This window comes from Nicotiana attenuata, chromosome 7 (genome assembly GCF_001879085.1).
Source record: "Nicotiana attenuata strain UT chromosome 7, NIATTr2, whole genome shotgun sequence".
Taxonomy (NCBI): Eukaryota; Viridiplantae; Streptophyta; class Magnoliopsida; order Solanales; family Solanaceae; genus Nicotiana; species Nicotiana attenuata.
In genome coordinates this window covers 97,880,492-97,898,673 of record NC_031995.1, presented here as the reverse complement: position 1 = coordinate 97,898,673, position 18,182 = coordinate 97,880,492, and the positions used below count along the sequence as shown (strand labels likewise).

At 36.6% G+C, this 18,182-nt stretch overlaps 2 protein-coding genes across 2 annotated transcripts; both read right to left on the bottom strand.

Annotated features, from left to right (window-relative positions):
- LOC109229544 (receptor like protein kinase S.2) lies at positions 2-2,931 on the bottom strand. The gene has a single exon (XM_019395020.1). It carries the CDS (start codon positions 2,696-2,698, stop codon positions 182-184), a length of 2,517 nt encoding a protein of 838 aa, XP_019250565.1. The 5' UTR covers positions 2,699-2,931; the 3' UTR covers positions 2-181.
- LOC109230296 lies at positions 15,760-18,063 on the bottom strand. The gene is made up of 7 exons (XM_019395810.1): positions 18,040-18,063; positions 17,643-17,714; positions 17,249-17,443; positions 17,093-17,143; positions 16,912-17,017; positions 16,717-16,805; positions 15,760-16,640 (listed from the first exon to the last, which is right to left on the bottom strand). Exons 1-7 carry the CDS (start codon positions 18,061-18,063, stop codon positions 16,590-16,592), a joined length of 588 nt encoding a protein of 195 aa, XP_019251355.1. The 3' UTR covers positions 15,760-16,589.

Genomic DNA, 18,182 nt, shown 5'->3' with positions numbered 1-18,182 from the left:
AATGCATTCAAAGTCGTCGACATTAAATTACAGAATGTTCTGTTGAAGCAACATAATCACACAACTCAAAACTTGATACATGTAATAGACATTCATGAATAAATAGAAGAACAGAGGGATAAGATATAAAGCTTAATCATATCTATCTACATGTAAACTATTTCACATCTTAAGAGAGTGATCATTGTATACCAAGAGCTTGAATTCTCCTTACAAGGGAAAGAGCAGAAGCATTTCTTGTTCTCCATTCTTCTGGTCTCTCCTTCCTTCGTCCGTTTTCCATTAAACATTTATCATGTCCGTCGAGAATGTTCACTATCTGCCTCATGCTCGGTCTTGATTCGGGGTCGGACCTTGTACAAGCCATTCCTAATTTGACTAGCCTCACCAGTTCCCTTGAGTTAAAGTTTCCATTTAACCTCCAATCTGCCAATTGTTCATATGGCCTTTTCTGGACCTCGAATTCGTGTACTCTATTCACCAATAGAGCCTCAGGCCGGCGGAAATCTACTGCCATCTGACCACTAACCACCTCAAGAAGCACTACACCAAAGCTATAAACATCAGCCATTGTTGTTGCCTCACCAGAATCCATATGCTCTGGTGACATGTAACCGAATATACCTCTAACCGATGTTTTTTTATCAACAACAACATGATGGCCATTCTCATTCCGAGTCAAGAACTCAGCAAGAGCAAAACAGCCAAGCCTTGGGTTCATATCTGGATCAAGAATGATGGCAGATGATGTTATGCATCTGTGTATGACCTGTTCATCCCATTCCTCATGCAGATATCGAATCGCTGAGGCAAGTGATTTAACAATGTTATACCGATGACGCCATCTTATGATGGAGGCATTGTTCCTCGGATTCTGATGGAAAAGGAGGTGACTTAAAAGACTACTTTGAGAGTAATCATAAACAACAAGCATTTCACCTTGCTCAGTGCACCATCCGCGGAGTTGCACCAGGTTTCTGTGGCGTAGTCGTCCCAAATTCTGAAGCTCATTCGAGAACCTCACTCTTAAAGCAGGACATGTTTTCATTCCTAGCCTTTTCACTAGGATATGCTGGTTGTTGTCAAGAAAACCATGGTAAGCAGTTCCAAAATCAATCTCAGCAACTCTTCTTGAATCCGAAAAGTTATTCGTCGCAGCCACAATTTCCTTAAATGCGATCTCCCTTGGAGTTTCAACCATCAAGAAGTTACTCGATTGGCGTCTGCTGCTACTATTTCCAGACTCATTTTGACTGCTTCCACTCTCAGCACTTAGATACATAGTTTCTCCTGTAGCTGTAATGAAGACAGTGGAGTTGAAACCGGGCGTCGTGCTGCTACTGGTTGTAGCAGTAGACCTTGTAGTGATTGTGTTGCTAGTTGTACTATTACTTGGAGATGACAATGAGATATAAAGAGGATGTGACTTAAAACAAGGAAGATCAGGCAATTTACCATAAATATGACCAGAAAGAGCTTCAACAATCCACTTCATATTAGGCCTTGATTGAGGTTCTTGTAATGTACAAAGAAGACCAATATGTATTAGTCTCTCCATATCAGAAAGCTTATAAGAACCATCAATAAGTCTACTATCTCCAGCTTGTAAAGCCATTTTTTCATCAGATAGTCTCCTGATATAATCAAGAAGAATGATTTGATCATCCGGGGACGCGAGATCGACAGCGCGCCTACCCGAAACAATCTCAAGAACAACAATCCCAAAGCTAAAAACATCAGATTTTGCAGTAGCAAAACCTTTTTTCTGAAAACTTTCAGGAGGTAAGTACCCTATAGTTCCACCAATTCTTGTTGTCTCAGCCAATCTAAACTGCTGGTTTTTCATAGAAGGCGTCCTCGTTTGATACTCGAGTTCATGCTCGAGCCACCTAGCTAAGCCAAAATCGCCAAGACGCGCGTTGAAATGGGAATCAAGCATCACATTACTTGTCTTAACATCTCTATGAATGATTTGAGTCTCCAATTGTTCATGGAGATAAAACAATGCAGCTGCTAAACCATTAACAATCTTTTTTCGACGTTCAAAATCAAGAACAGGGGACCCTGTATTATCCTGTTTTCGGAACAAAATCCGATCAAGGCTTCTATTAGGCATATAATCATACACAAGAAACAGTTGATCATCATATACACACCATCCTCTTAGCCTCACAAGATTCCGATGGCGAAGATGAGCAACGGCTACTAATTCAGCAGCAAATGTTTTCTCAAATTTCTCACCTTTTTCAGCTAAACATTTCACAGCAACAACTGTTCCATCACTAGGTAAAACAGCTCTAAAAACCTTCCCAAATCCACCACTACCTAAAACTTCATCTTCACTAAATCCATTGGATCCTATAAACAGCTCAGAATAGCTGAAAATCCTTGGATTATGATTATGATTATGGTTATAATCACCACCACCTTTTTCACCTAGCTGCATACCTTCTGTATCATGAAAAACACCAGAAAATTGTTTTTTTTCAAAATCTTGATGACAACAAGTTGTCCATTTGGAATCAGCTAATTTCGACAAAGATTCTTGAAAAAAATCAAGAACTCGACCCCCACAACTTCTTTTAGAGAAAGATTCATTTTTTTTCTTTGGTTTGTCTACAACTTGTTGTTTTTGATCAATTTTGTCAATTTCATCAGTATCTGCAGGCAAAACAAAGCAAAGACGTTTGAGTTCCATAGTTAGGATAAGAATAGCATTTAGTTGGGAAGATGGAAGAGTAATAGTTGTTGAAATTGAATGCCAAAAAAAAAGAGGTGTTTATAATAGTTTTTTGTTTGGTTTTTTTTTGTGAATGGAGTGGTTTTATTCAAACAAAATTAGGTTGCATGGTTTGAAATATATGCACACCTAGAACATGAACTGGCCAACAACAAAAACCCAAAAACACAACCATTTTTGTACTTTTCATTATTAAAAATAAATGGAGTATAACAAATAAAGACAGATTTGGTTTCTGGAAAGAAATTACACATATAATTTCGTCAGCAGATGTTCACACTTGGTGTAGAATTGTTCTCATTAAAACCGTGTTCACAATTTTGAGAAGTCTTTGGCTTTATCTGTGAATAGTCCACTGTGACAACCCGACCCGTCGTCTCATAAGTTACACTCCGTTTTTCCCATTTCCAACTTCTTTAGGCTTCATTATCCGTATCTTATGTGATCGAGTTGGTTTGGAGTGGTTTTGATAAGAAATGGGACACTTAGTCTCTTTTAAGAAGGCTTAAGTTAGAAAAGTCAACCGGAAGTTGACTTATGAGTTAGAGGGCTCGGATGTGAATTACGGTGGTTGGGTTAGCTCCGGAAGGTGATTTGTGACTTAGGAGTGTGATCGAAATTTATTTTGGAGGTCCCATGTAGAAATAGGCTTGATTTGGCGAAGTTAGTATTTTGGCAAAATTCCGGTTGATAGGTGAGATTTTGATCCGAGGGACAGAATTGAATTCCGACAATTTTTGTAGCTTCGTTAGGAGATTTTGGATGTGTGTGCAAAATTTCAGATCATTCGGAGGTGTTTTGGTTGGGTTTTTGATCGAATGCGTGTCTCGGAAGATTTGGATGAACTTAGGCTTGAATTTGGTGTAATTTGATGGTTTAGGTGTTAATTGTGGTGTTTTGATAATTGGAACAAGTTTGAATAACGTTATAAGATATGTTAGTGCTTTCGGTTGAGGTCCCGGGGGGCCTCGGGGTGATTTCGGATGATTAACGGGAACTTTTGAAGTTGGAAAATTTCATGATAGACGAAAGTTGTAAATGAGTGCGCACAAGACCTCACTTTAAACGATCATATCTCCAGTTATATAAGGAGTTGGGTGATGCACCACCTATCAAATTAAAGCTCTTTGAGTCTAGTTTCCAACGCAACAAACCGTTCATCATTTGGAGGTGTATATAGAAAGTTGTGGCCATTTTCGTGTCGTCAGCGCCTTGTGTAGCGCCGGGCGCTAGCCGTGGCGCCCAAAATTTTGAGCTAGTGGATCCAGCGCCACAGGCAGCGCCCGAAACAGCCTATAATACTCATTTCGGGGTTCATTCTTACCCATTTATTTTGGACGAACTTTGAGGTTTTCTTCCACCCTCTCGAGACCTTCAACTCCCCCAATCTTCAAGGTAAGCAGTTCCATTATCTTGGTGTGAAATTCCATCATTCATATACTATTATTGATGAAATCCTCTCATAAAAATACTTAGATTTTCAAAAAATTTCTTCAAGAACTCAAAGGAGGGTTTTGCAAGATTTCTTCCAAAAGGTAAATCCTACGCCTCAAACTTACATATATGGATATATTATGGGAATATGAGTATGAATCAAGTATTACAACTTATGTTATGGTGATTGGAAGTCATAGATTCGCAATATAAATACATAGTTATTATAGAGATTGAAAGGTGGATATTTGATAGGATTTGTTGGTTGGGTGTGAATGGATGGTCATACATGTGTAGTTGGAAGTTATAAATTGGTTAGGAATGATGATGAGATGAATTGTTGGTTAATGGTGATAGTTGGAGGAACCAATACTATAGTTATGAGGTGTAAATATCTATGCCTACAAGCTGTTTGATAATATGCCTAAATGGCATAAGTTATGGAATTTATTACTAATATTGGCCCTATTGAATGTTGTATTGTAGATTGAAGTCACATAACTATATTGGATCATTGTAGTATCATTTAAGTTGTGAATTTCAGATATGTATGGCTAAAACCCCGTCTTTTAGAAATCGAGCTTCATCGATGTTTGTGTGATTTTGATAGATTTGACGCACGTGGAGATCAATTTGAAGGGCAAAGGCGTCGCGAGCCAGAGATTTCACCGGTTCGAGGTGAGTAATACTTGTAAATGATATCCTGAGGGTTTGAAACCCCGGATTTGCACATCATAGTGCTGTATTGTGGTGACTTGCACGCCAGGTATGAGCGTGGGGTAGAGCACCGTTGGGGATGGTGACTTGGTCCGTCCCGGTTGTTGATTTTACTGCATAATTGACTAAAACCTGCTTGATGCTATCGTGATTTGGGCTGATTGCCATGTTTTGGGCTTCGTGCCGATTATTTGAATCCTTTAGGGATTATTATTGCTGTTTTCATGACACTTAGCATGTTAAATGACTTCAGTCCTGAGTTAAACACAGTTTTGAAATGTGCAGTCATAGTGCTAAAGTTTAAAGACTTAAATTGCATTTTCTGATGTTTTGAGTTAAAAGCTATTACTTGACATTGCCCGAGTGGCTCATTTGCATTGATCTGGACTGAATATGGATCGGGCTGCACGCCGCAACGATACTATGATGATATTGCGCTTGGGCTGTAGGAGCCCCTCCGGAGTCTGAACCCCCACAGTGAGCGCGGGTACCCAAATGGATCGGGCTGCACGCCGCAACAGTCATGTGCATTGCATTGCATTCATGCATTGTTTCCTGTTTGTACTACGTGGCATGACATTCAGCACTCTCATATCATTGGCATCCATGCTACTTCTTCCACTGTTTACCAGATACCCTGGTGTTATTTGTTGATGGAGTGCTGTGCCCGAGGAGCTGACTTATGTGCGGGCTTGCACTATCTGATTACGCATTCATTTGCTTGACTGTTGGAAAAGGATATTTTCAAAAGAGGTTTTTAAACTGAGCCAGATATTTTCTAAAGAATTTTTCACGGTCTTACTGTTTTCTAAAAAGGGTTGTACTGTCCTATATAGCATGATGGAGTGCTCTTACGTGATTTCTTGCCTCTCAGTTATTATTTACTCTTATTACCACTGAGTTGGAAGTACTCACTTTACTCCCTGCACCTCGCGTGCAGTTGCAGGTATTGTTCACCCGGTAGCGGGTGATTAGCTGTAACGACCCGGCCGGTTGTTTTTGGAATTTACGCCCCGATCCCCCATTAACTGCTTCCCCTAAGTTCATTTCTGTTATTTTGGTTTGCCGGGACGTTCGGTGTTGGGATTCGGAGTGTTTTGCGACAACTTAGTCCCTAAATGAGAGCTTAAGAATTGAAAAATGGTCCGTAATCGGAACAGTATGAAGAAGACCTCGGAATGGAAATCTGATGGTTCTGTTAGCTCCGTTAGGTGATTTCGGGGTTGGGAGCGTGTTCGGGATGTATTTTGGAGGCTCGTAGCTCATTTAGGCTTGAAATGCCGAAGTTTGAATTTTTGAAGTTTCCGGTCCGATAGTAAGTTTTTGATCCGAGGGTCGGATTGGAATTCCGGAAGTTGCAGTAGCTCCTTCATATCATTTGGGATGTGTGCGCAAAATTTCAGATTAATCGGACGAGGTTTGGTTAGGTTTTTGATCGAAAGCGTGTTTTGTTGGAATTTGAAGTTCTTAGGCTTGAATCTTTGATTAATTCGTGTTTCCGGCGTTGTTTTAGGTGGTTTAAGGATTGGTACAAGTTTGAATGATGTTATGGGATATGTCCGTAGGCTTGGTTGAGGTCCCGGGGGCCTCGGGTGTGTTTCGGATGCTCATCCGAGCAATTTGAAGTTTGGAAATGTTGCAGAAAGTTGCAGGTCTGAATTCCTTCTTCGCGTTCGCGAAGAAGGCACCACGTTCGCGTAGTAGTAGCCATCCTCTCTTCGCGTTCACGGCCACTCTCCCGCGTTCGCGTAGTGTAATCCTGGAGAGGGGGGCCCGTTCCTCTTCGCGTTCGCATAAGATCACCCGCGTCCGTGTAGCTTCACTATTTCCTCCATTGCGTTCGCGTAAGCCTTGTCGCGTTCGCGTAGTTCTTGATCCCCTGGCCTTCGCGTTCGCGCTCCTCCCTTCGCGATCGCGAAGGGCATTTTTGGGCCCTGATATTTTCCTTCTTCGCGAACGCGTGCTTCCTACCGCGTTCGCGATGCTTTAGACTCCTGAACAGTGCTTAACATTTCAAAAACGAGGTTTTGCCATTTTTATCAAAACTCAAGGTTTGGAGCTCGGATTTGGGAGCAATTTCAAGGGTTTTTCAAGGGAAATCACCGGGTAACGATTCTCTACTCTCCTATGACTAAAACCCATTAATCTAATCGCAAATTCACCCTTTAATTTCGTGTTTTTGAATGGGAAGTGTGTAAACTTCTTAGACCTAACTATGGGGTTTTGAGGGGTCATTTGACCTCCGATTTGGGAGAATTTTATATGGTTAGACTCGTGAGAGTACAAGGGTTCTGAAAACGTAAAAATTATTCGATTCCGAGACGATGGCTGGAGGGGCATTTTGGTCATTTTACCTATTTTCGCGCCCTAGCTCTAAATTTAATAGTGGAACCAGTTGTTTGCAATATTATTTATGATATGTAATTGAATTGAGTAGATTTGGGCCATTTGGAGTCGGATACTCGTGGCAAAGGCGTGGTTTCTATTGATTTTGAGCCGGTTCGAGGTAAGTGGCTTGTCTAACCTTGTGTGGGGGATCTTTCCCCTTAGGATTTGTTATCTGTTGATTTGAGTGCCTTGTACGCGAGGTGACGGGCGCGTACTTGAGCCAATTGTTGGAAAACCCGGTTTTTCTTAAGATATTGAGATTGAGTTCCTTCCATATTTGCTTTATTCTACTTGAAATCATAACTTGTGCTAGATTAGGAAAGCATGTTTAGTTGATTTAACTTGCCTAATTGCTTAAGCTGCCTTAACTGTACTACGTGAAGCATGCTAGGTCAGTACTATCTGTTGTTTGTCTTTTTGTACTTCGTTTCCGTGTATCCTTCTGGTTGTGATTGCGCATCTACATTGGGACTACGGATGTGGGATTCCGGTAGCTCCCCTCCTTGTTTGTTTACTTTGGGACTACGGGTTCGATTCCCGGTAGATCCCCCTGCACTTTTACTTTGGGACTGCGGGTTAGATTTCCAGTAGATCCCCCTGCACTTTTACTTTGGGACTGCGGGTTAGATTCCCGATAGATCCCCCTGCACATTGATAGTTGGACTACGGGACGGTATCCCGGGAGATCCTTCGGATATACACATATGATGGACTACGGGACGGTATCCCGGGAGATCCACTGGACAGTTGAGAAAAGGACTACAGGACGGTATCCTGGGAGATCCTCATTGTTACCATTGGTGTTGAGCTGTACTTATTCTGTGGTTGTTCCATTCTTGTGTATTTGCTATTGCCTTGCTTAATCTGTCTTATATCACTGCTGTATTTATTATTTCTGTCAGATTATCATACTGTTAATTATTGTTATTACTATATTTTGTCTCAGTATGGCCCTGACCTTCCTCGTCACTACCCAACCGAGGTTAGGCTTGGCACTTATTGAGTACCGTTGTGGTGTACTCATGCCCTTCCTGCGCATGTTTTTCATGTGCAGATCATCCAGGTACCTCTACTCAGGCGCCCTATCAGTGAGGCAGGAGGACTACGGAGACTTCGAGGTAGATCTGCTGCGTCCGCAGACCGACGAGTCTCCCTCTTATTCTATCTTTAGTACTTAGTTTTTCCTTCTTTCGGTTGTTAGAAATTCTGGAGTTTGGAACCTTTACTATACACTTCTATAGCCTGTGTTGCCCGTGAGTTTCCGGGTTTTGGGAATTGTTTTAGACTTGCGATATTGAGTTGTACTTGCCAAGCGGCGTTCAGTACAGTTTCTTTTAGATATTTGATTTGATTTTCTCTATTTTTCGCAATTAATATATTTCCGCAAATGTTAGGCTTACCTGGTCATGGGGACCAGGTGCCGTCATGACATGTTCACGGTTGGTGAACTAGGGTCGTGACATTAGCGGACTGAAGGTAATACTAATGTAGCTGAGCAAGGTGACCGCCAGCGTTCGCGGCACCGGACTTCATCTTTTGGATTCCAGATTTCATTTTATATATATATGACCCTTTAGTTGTGTTCCTACTTCTTAGATGCTCGTGACTTGTGACACCCCGGTCGGGTTATGTGGGGTTGAAAATACTGATTATTATGGCCGTTAAGTTGTATTATTCTATTCACTTATGTTTAGTAACTGTTAAAGAAATGATTTGGGTAAGTTGGCTGGCCTTGTCTTCACGAGAGGCGCCATCACGACCGGGTATGGGAATTGGGTCGTGACATCCACTTTGTATAAATATCGAGAATGGCGTGGGGTAGTCATTTTTTAATGTGACAAGTGTGAAAATAATGTGTTATCAGAATCAGTACTGAAACAATTACTCCCTCCGGTCCCAAATAAGTGATTTTTTGGATGTTTTCACATAGATTAAGAAATCCACCTTTTAGCATTAATTAGCAATAGAATTGACCATATTAACCTTTACTATCTCACATAAACACTCCTAACACATATTCCAACACTATTTACTCCAAGGACAATGTAGGAAAAAAAATAATTAATTCATTCTTGAAATCTGAAAAAATCACTTATTTTGGACCACAAGAAAAAAGCCAAAAAATCACTTATTTTGGACCGGAGGGAGTACTATTATCCTTAGCCCCACGGTGGCGCCAAATTGTTTACCCTAAAATTTGAGTAACAATTAAACTTATATTGTGGTTTTAAGGATATGTGATTTTAATCCTATACCAATTGATAGACAAGGAATGAAATATATAAATTGAAGAAATAAATAAGTCAAACCAGTGCACAAGCCAAATCTCGACCTCGAGCTATGACACCCTCGAGGTGGAATAGTGGGAATAGCAAGTTATAAAGCAACTCTGATGAACAGTGAATAAAAATAGCTAGAGAATAAAGTGTATATATTATCTTATCATGGGCTCCCCTTTATATAATAGGGGAGTCCTAAATAAGGTACACTTCTAATTACGGAAATAAATTGGCGCCAATAACTGCTCGGTACGATGTATTCCGAGATTTCCGCCGAAACCTTCGGTTGGTTGCTAATATCTCGCCATTCCATTATTATGCTTTACTCGAGGTTGATCATACTCGGCCTTGGTTTTCATCGGGCACTTCGATCCTCAAGTTCTATACTCCGCCATGGGGCTCGAGTCAGGTCCGTTTTGAGCTTATTCTCGAAGCAACTCCTCGAGCCTACGAAATCAGGTATATCTGATTTCGACCGTATACAATATTGTATTTAAATAACTTTATTTTACTCCAAAATATGTGTGAAAAAATGGACTCCTAAATCTAAAATGAATTAACATTGGGCGAAGTTTATAATGTGTCTCTTTAATAACAAAATCTAGTTGCTTTCGAATTCCTAAATATTAGGAACATAATTAATTGTCTATCCATAAATATTAGGAAATAATCAAATGACTATTTAATCTAATGTAACATTGAGTTATTAAAGGGTAAAAAAGGCGAACAATATTTCGCTAAGAGTTTTCGTGATTTTAACATAGTACTAGTCTCTATGTACGTGCATTGCACGTAAATCTTTAGTCGATTATTTATGTGACCGAACATTTCAATTCTTATCTTAGACAATACTACTCCACTTAATATAACAATTTAATGTAACAAATCAATGTGCATTTGCAGACACCACATTCATCATCACATGTTTTACGTCACTCTAAATTCTTTTACCGCATATTAGCATCAATCATATTTTTATTAATCAACTATTTTTCACCTGTTTTTGGTTCCAACATGCACCTAGAATAAACTCCGGATGACTACATCATCCCGTATAATAAGCATCTATATATCTCAACTGGTCTTTCGCTGTGATATCACATACGATCAAGATTTATTGAAAGTATATCTACAATATTACTGACTTTAATAAAAAAGTAGTCATCTTTTAATTCAGAAGATTGAAAATTAAGAAGAATTAACTGGTTCGATGAGAATAGCGAGAGAACTTCACCGGACACAGATGTTACATAATAAAATAAGCACACAAAAAAATATGTCAAAATAAATAGAGTGCCCTAAATATCTGAATTATTAAGCAAACTAAAGCGGACTTTTTCATCTTCCGTAAAATAAAAAAGCAAAGAAAAAATAATATAATTAATAGCAAAGAGAATATTACATGAGCTTTACTATTAGAAACAACAGTATTTTAGTCCCACGCCATTTAAGGCTTTCTTCTTTTATGCGCAAGAAATACTATAAAAAGAAAGGGACATACACTATAATTTTGATCATTAATTAGATAAATAACATAAAAAGTGCAAAAGAAAGATAATTTCTCAAGTAGAGAGAGAATACCTTAACGCATAATCAGTTGGTTATGTTTGAAACTTGGACCAAATTAAGCAATAGACCTTTCGCCAAATCATATATAATTAAAGATCATATAATAGAAATTGTTCCCTTGAATACCTTAAAATTTGAACACCAATGGAAAATCAAAAATTTATATTTTTCGTACTTTATATTTCATAAGATAATTCTTATAGATATATGATAATGTCCTCACAAAATGAATAGAAACAAACACAAGCTTACAAGTAATAACACCAATTATGGACGTACCTTTCTAATACAATTAGGGTCAGTGTATGTATAGTTTAAATATAAAAAAATTTCATCATTAGGTAATTTACAATTAGATCCTTAAATTCTACAAATATTTAAGGGCATAAAAGTCGATCAATATTTCGGGGATATTTTAGTCGTTCAACATTTAGCATAAATTATTCGTGCTTTATAATAATATAGATAGATATTTAGTTTTTATCCAGTAGTTTTAATGTTGAGCAAAAATAGTCATTACTCTATTAAAATTAATACGAAAAGACGATTTTACCTTTCTTCATGAGTGTTGTGCAAATATTAAGGACATTGTTAGTAAGATGGTAGGAAAAGTAAGAACGAAAAAAATAAACGTAAAAGGTTGCTATAAATTTTCCACATAAAAGTGACTTTATCAAGATAAAGTCTTGGTTGATCTCATTTGATTTTCAAAAGTTGTGGTGGAATAATAAGTATTCTTTCATTCTAAATTAGAGGTGTCGAGTTTATGCCTGAAAATTGAGTTTTTTTTTATAGCACTTTACCCCAAAAGTGATTCTCTAAAAAATTCAATCTTTTGTAAAGTTTTTTTCAAAAAGAAGAATTACACACGTTTTTCTCTCATATTTAGGGACGAAGAATCAAATTATCACTATATATTCCTTTTTTATTTTATTTCGCACCTCTTTTTCTTTCTGATGGACTAATCATTCCGATAATAGTGTAATCTTTTCCCGTAACTACCAATATTTATAACGCTCTAATAGTTCAAGACCAAGATAGTGTTAGTTAATCAATTAAATATGGAATTTAATTTGAATGGTCTAGCAAGGTTGAAATGTCTACATTGATGTATATTTCAGTATTGAAATAATTGAATTGCTCGATGGATTAAAATTGAATTAGTAGTACAAGTCATTACATTTATAGAAACTTCTTTTCCAAGAACAAAAACATCTACGTGTGTTTTCTTGAGGCAAAATTCTTGAGTCATCAGAGATGCTTTGGAAAAGAAAAAACAAAAACAAAAAGGGTACACGTTTTCTTTGAAACACGTGTTATGAAAAATTGACCCCAAGACTTCTTTCAATATTATTTGGTCGGACTCAATGACTCTATTTTATTGGTTTCTAGTTCGGTGTTGAGTATTTATGTTGGAATCCGATTATATTTGGATTTGTGTTGCGTATAGATTCTACGATTATATAATAGCATGTTTGGCTAAGCTTCTAAAATCAGCTTATTTTGAGAAGTATTTTTTAAAAGTATTTTTTTCAAAAGTACTTTTGGTGAGAAGCAGTTTGTGTTTGACTAATTAATTGGAAACTTCTGAGCAGCAATTAGTGTTTGGCCAAGCTTTTAAAAACTCCTTCTAAGTGTATTTTTCTCAAAAGTGTTTTTCAAAAAAAGTGTTTATGGAGAGAAACTACTTTTTCTGCTTCTCCAAAACTGCTTTTGCTTCTTCTCAAAAACACTTTTTTTTTCATCCAAAAGCTTGGCCAAACTGACACTTCAACTTTGAAAAAAGCATTTTTTTTTTGAAAAAAAAATGTGCTTCTAGGATTGGAGAAGCTTGGCCAAACCGGCTGTAAGTATATTTTTCTTAAAAGAGTTTTTCAAAAAAGTACTTTTGAGAAGAAGCTACTTTTTTTCTGCTTCTCCAAAACTGTTTCTGCTTCTACTCAAAAGCACTTTTTTTTCCTTCTAAAAGCTTGGCCAAATACTTCAACTTTGAAAAAAAATACTTTTTTTGAAAAAAAAAGTGATTTTGGCCTTGGAGAAGCTTCGCCAAACAGGCTATAAGTAAGAGGGAAAATCTCGATTAACAACTAAAGAGTTTAGCAATAACAAACTCAACATAATCTTACAAGTGAAGTTTAAGGGGGATAATAATTTATCTGCAAATTTTACATTTATCTTACAAAGATAAAGAGACTGTTTTAGATAAACTCTCGGTTCAATAAAAACATAGTCACACAACTAAAGAGTTAGCATTAAACTGAAAATCAAAAAGCTGGAATTGGTCTTTTGATATATATATATATATATATATATATATGGGCATGCATTTAACCAAAAGACCATTAAACTGGGGCAATTTGCATATATAGGATCATTTGGTGCCATTATTTAAATTTTGATTCCGTTTTTTTGGAAAAATATGTACTTGTGTATTTCTTTTTTATTTCTTCGTTAGATGCAAATGTCTATTTATTATAATTGTTGTATTTTTTTGGGGTAAAATCTGTATTAAAAAAATACTTGCTTTGAACTCCATAATTTTTATCTAAATTAAAATCTTAGCTGAATTAATTAAATTCAAATTGCGTATTTCGTTTTATATTTTTTTATATGCAACGAATATTTATTTTAACTGTATATCACTTCTTTTTCAGGCTACATTGTAAAAAGTTTAACTGAAACTTCATTAGTTTTAGCCAAGTAGAAAATTCAATCTAAATATTGAAGTTTTAGCCAAATTTTGTCAAAAATTTGATCTAAAAAGTTAATACATTTAAAAAGATTAAAAAAATACTTTATTTATTAAAAAATGCCATGTGGATAGAAAAATTCATGTGGCAAGCGCGTCACGTGTGCATGCCACTTCCCTAGGATGAGATCGTCCAGGGGTAACAATTATCAAAGTTCCAAAAAAAAATACCATTAAATTAGATGATATATGGTAAAATTATAAATCTGAACCCATAAAATTTAAATGTAGGATCCGTCTCTGCTATTTAAGAATTAAACGAAAAGGGGCTACTCCTACAAAGTCAATTTATGTGCTGCTTTCTTTTGAAGAAACTAATTAATTCTTTATCCAAGAGTAATGCTTTTCAATGTGTAGCCTCTTGTCCTCTCAAATTAATTTCACGAATTTTTCTTAAATTAGATTTAAATAGTGGAGTAGTAAGGTTATAATTATAATCAAGTCAATAATTTGTCTTAATTTGCCCTCACTTTCATCTAGAAACCACCCCTGGCTCCTTTTTTTTTTTGGTTTCACATCCGGTGTTCGATATTCATATCGGGACCCGATTAAATCCGGATTCGCGCCGGAAAGTCCCACATTGGAGGTAAAGCGCTCCCTAACAAATGCGATTCCATACCCAGGGGCTCGAACTCGAGACCCCTGGTTAAGGATGAAGGAGTACTTACCACCCCACCACAACCCTCGTTGGTACCCCTGGCTCCTTAACACACCATTTAAAAAGGACAGAAGAGGGAAAAGTAAGAAAGTTATAGGATGTGTTTGGTACGATGGAAAGGCGTTTTTTTAGAAGAATAGCACATTTAAGAAAAGCCGAAATGTTTCAATCAAAAGACGGAAAATAATTTTTCTTATTTGTGGTGGAAATCATTTTTCTTACAAATATCGTAACTTTTAACTTTAAGTTGTTTGGTCCGACTAATACTTAATATTATTAATAATTTTTGGAGTTACAACTTGGCTTGGATTAGATCTTCTGGAAGAATTTTAGATGATATTATCATATCAAATTTTCAAAAAAGTTGATTGTGAAGATTTTTATCAAAATAATACATAGTATTTAATTGATTTCTTAAATCGAAAAATCAAAAGATTGTCTTTGTCGTTATTGGTATACAAAGTCAATGGAGTTAGACGATGTGATTAGAGAACCTAAGAATGGAACTACAAAAGTTAGCCATTTATTTATACTAGTATAGTACCCGCGCGATGCGCATTTTGTTTTAACTAAACTTATCATAGCAAGGAATACTCTGTACATAGTAGAAAGCAACAAATTCTTCAAATTGGATCAGATTATTAAGAAAAGGTTCTTAACTATTTTTATGAAATTTATGAAGTATACATGTTGAGGGTCTTTGATCAGCTGTTATATCCAGTAATTTTTTATTATGTTCTTCCAAGATTTGCTTGGAAAATTGGAATTAAATAGCGTTAATGTAACTGACACTTCTTTCAAACAATATACAACACAGCAAATCGAGAAAGGCAGATGCCTTGCGTTATTCTATTTTGGAGAAGAATTATGGGTAGATAATCTAAGGAAAAGGACTCAATTTCTTCATGTCTTAAAAAATAGCCACTGCACCCTTTCCGTAAAAAATTAGCTCATCACAAAATGCAGATAACATGTGGAGCAAATTGACAGAAAAACACCATCAACTGCTGCTAGTGCTGGCTTTTTACTCTCATTTGCAGCAGCATCACTGTGAAAAAACAATTCAAAGGAAAAATTCAAAAAGCAAGTATTAATGCAAACTGCTAAAAAGCGCTGGAACCAAATGATAGCTATCATGTGTTACATGAATTTGCAAACACTCAGTCGAAGTTAAGAAAAATAAAAATAATGGATCGAAAAATTGAATTCAGAATGCACTGGCTAATTCTTAAATAGCAGCCCCTTAGAGTGGCTACCTAATGTCATTTCTACGATCCGATACATCCATCAATTGCACCTAAGCACATGAACTTAAGCAGACTTGAGAAGATAATTTCCAACCATAAAATGGGTTGGTCTCTCATAGCAAGAAACACAAACTGATCATCTCACCCAGAAACTAACTTGAATAAATACATTATTTTCAATGGCAAACTTGAGCTGCAGTTGCCTTATACTCTTTTAGCCAAACTAAGTATGTGGCATACACGTTTGGTTTCTACCATTTAGGATTATCTTTGCTGCACCCATCAACATTTAATTTTACCCGGCCCCTATCTGGTTTGCTCCATCTAACAGCTTGAGAGTGAATAGAAAGTTCTAACTTCTCCACATACTTACACTTGTCAATCTAGAGTTGTGGAAGTTGTAGATTAGGAAACTGACATCTAAGGATTAAAGTTAAATAGTTTGAAACCTGTCTGATGATATGCCACCCTGACATGGGTTTATTATCAAACCTTGCTGCACATCTGTTCAACCATATTTCCCAGCAAATCACTGTCGGAATACACTGGATTAACACAGAGTAAACTCCATTTCTTCCTTTAGCCAACCACCAATTCATGATAGTTTGTCTTAGATGACCATTGTTAATCTAACTCCAGCAATATTACAGAAATATAACCAAACCTGTCTAGCAATTTGCCTAAAAGAGTATCGAATTTGAAGCACAAATACAAACACATGCAAGGACTAAATGTACCAGTAATATAAAAAGTGCATGAAACTTATACAAACAGAGGTAACTTAGCACAACGACAACCATTCCTCCGCTCAGCACCTCAGACTCCTTAGAGTTAGTCCAGCGCCAGCTTCCTCAAGCATCTGCACGCAACAAAAGCGCAAGAGTTATGATAAGCTTGCTGTAATTAAAGCATGAGACTAACACCCAATATTATACCTCAATAGTACGAACAACATTAATAAAATCGTTTGCTTGAGCAACTTCGAGTAGAGTTTGGCAACCATCATTCTTGATCAACAGATTTGCTAGTGCAAAAATTTAGTTGTACATTAGATCAATACATTAGAGCAGTTGAAAACTATGTAGATCTGATACCAAATCATCCAGGAAAGCAGTCCGGAAAACATCTACCGAGCAAAAGGAGAAAGCACAAGCATTGGCCTTTTTGTTTTTTGAGGTATAGAGTCGGTGCCTTGAATTGTCTCTTGATGTTTTGCACATTTTCAGCCATTGGATCCTACAAAGGAAAAATTTAATATTAAATACCATATTGTAGATAAGAAGCTATACAGGCAAAGTTTGAATTAGTCACCTTGAAAGTTGTGTCTGCATCAGTGTGTTGTTGACACTCAAAATCAGGGTCCTATTAAGAAAATAGTAACATAATTAATTTAAACTTGATATTCCCTTATATAAAATCAAAAGAAAAAATAGTGTATTATGAAGTATTTGAGTATCGATCACATACAGTGAATGTATCATCTTGGGCAGATTGACTATATTGTTGTATAAGGTTATCGTCCTTGCTGATTTTAACAACATTATAAATTTCTTGATGCACTTTAATGTTTGAGCTCTTGACAGTCACTTTAAACAGCACTTTTTTGTCAAGAATATCATACAACTCCACTGGATAAGAACACTCATCAACGTCAGCAGAAGCCTAAGACCGAAATAGTGTTAGAAATTGTAAAATACAATAAAATATACAATAGAGTTGGCATTTCATTTTTCATGCCTACGCTACCGCTGAGTCACACTTAATATGAAAATTACTGAATGAATCTATTCCATTATGTTCGATATAAAAAGCAAAAAATTTGACTATGTATGATTTGGACCAATGACATGACTTTTGGTACCCAAGCAGTATCAAATAAGACGTGCACGCCTACATCTTTATTAGGTGATTCACTACCTAAGCAAAGAAAAGCCTGGATCAATCAAAGGGTAGACCAGCTAAAGCTTTCTGACACATAGAAAGCTTGTGGTAATTTTCACTTCATAATCTACCTACAACAGAATGATATATTTGTGAAAGAGAAGATGCACATTTCTTGAATACAATATATTAACCAATTATTTTGGCTGATGAAAAAAAGCAAAACTTTGGTACTAACACACTCCAGATTAGAAATGTTATATATACCAAATATAGCTATTGCGCATAATTACTGTCTGTTTGAAACCAAAACCAATTACCCAACATGAGAATAACTGACATAAAACAACAAATTCAAAGAGAATGAATAAATAAACCACATCAACTGCAATACTTTTCATTTTACAATCAAGATTTTAAGACAGTGAATGTAGACAATAAGCACACAGCATAGTCCATATATGTATTTTTAGTAGATGTTTAACTATATATAGAGTTGAATCTAAATAAATAAAATATA

Bases quoted from the DNA above. Each gene is read 5' to 3' on its own strand.
- LOC109229544 (XM_019395020.1), bottom strand. From the start codon at position 2,698: ATGGAACTCAAACGTCTTTGCTTTGTTTTGCCTGCAGATACTGATGAA.
- LOC109230296 (XM_019395810.1), bottom strand. From the start codon at position 18,063: ATGAAAAGTATTGCAGTTGATGTG. The intron at 17,444-17,642 runs GTACCAAAAGTC...TTTCGGTCTTAG, and splicing joins TCTTATTTGATACTGCTTGG to GCTTCTGCTGACGTTGATGA. The intron at 17,144-17,248 runs GTATGTGATCGA...TTTTCTTAATAG, and splicing joins CCCAAGATGATACATTCACT to GACCCTGATTTTGAGTGTCA.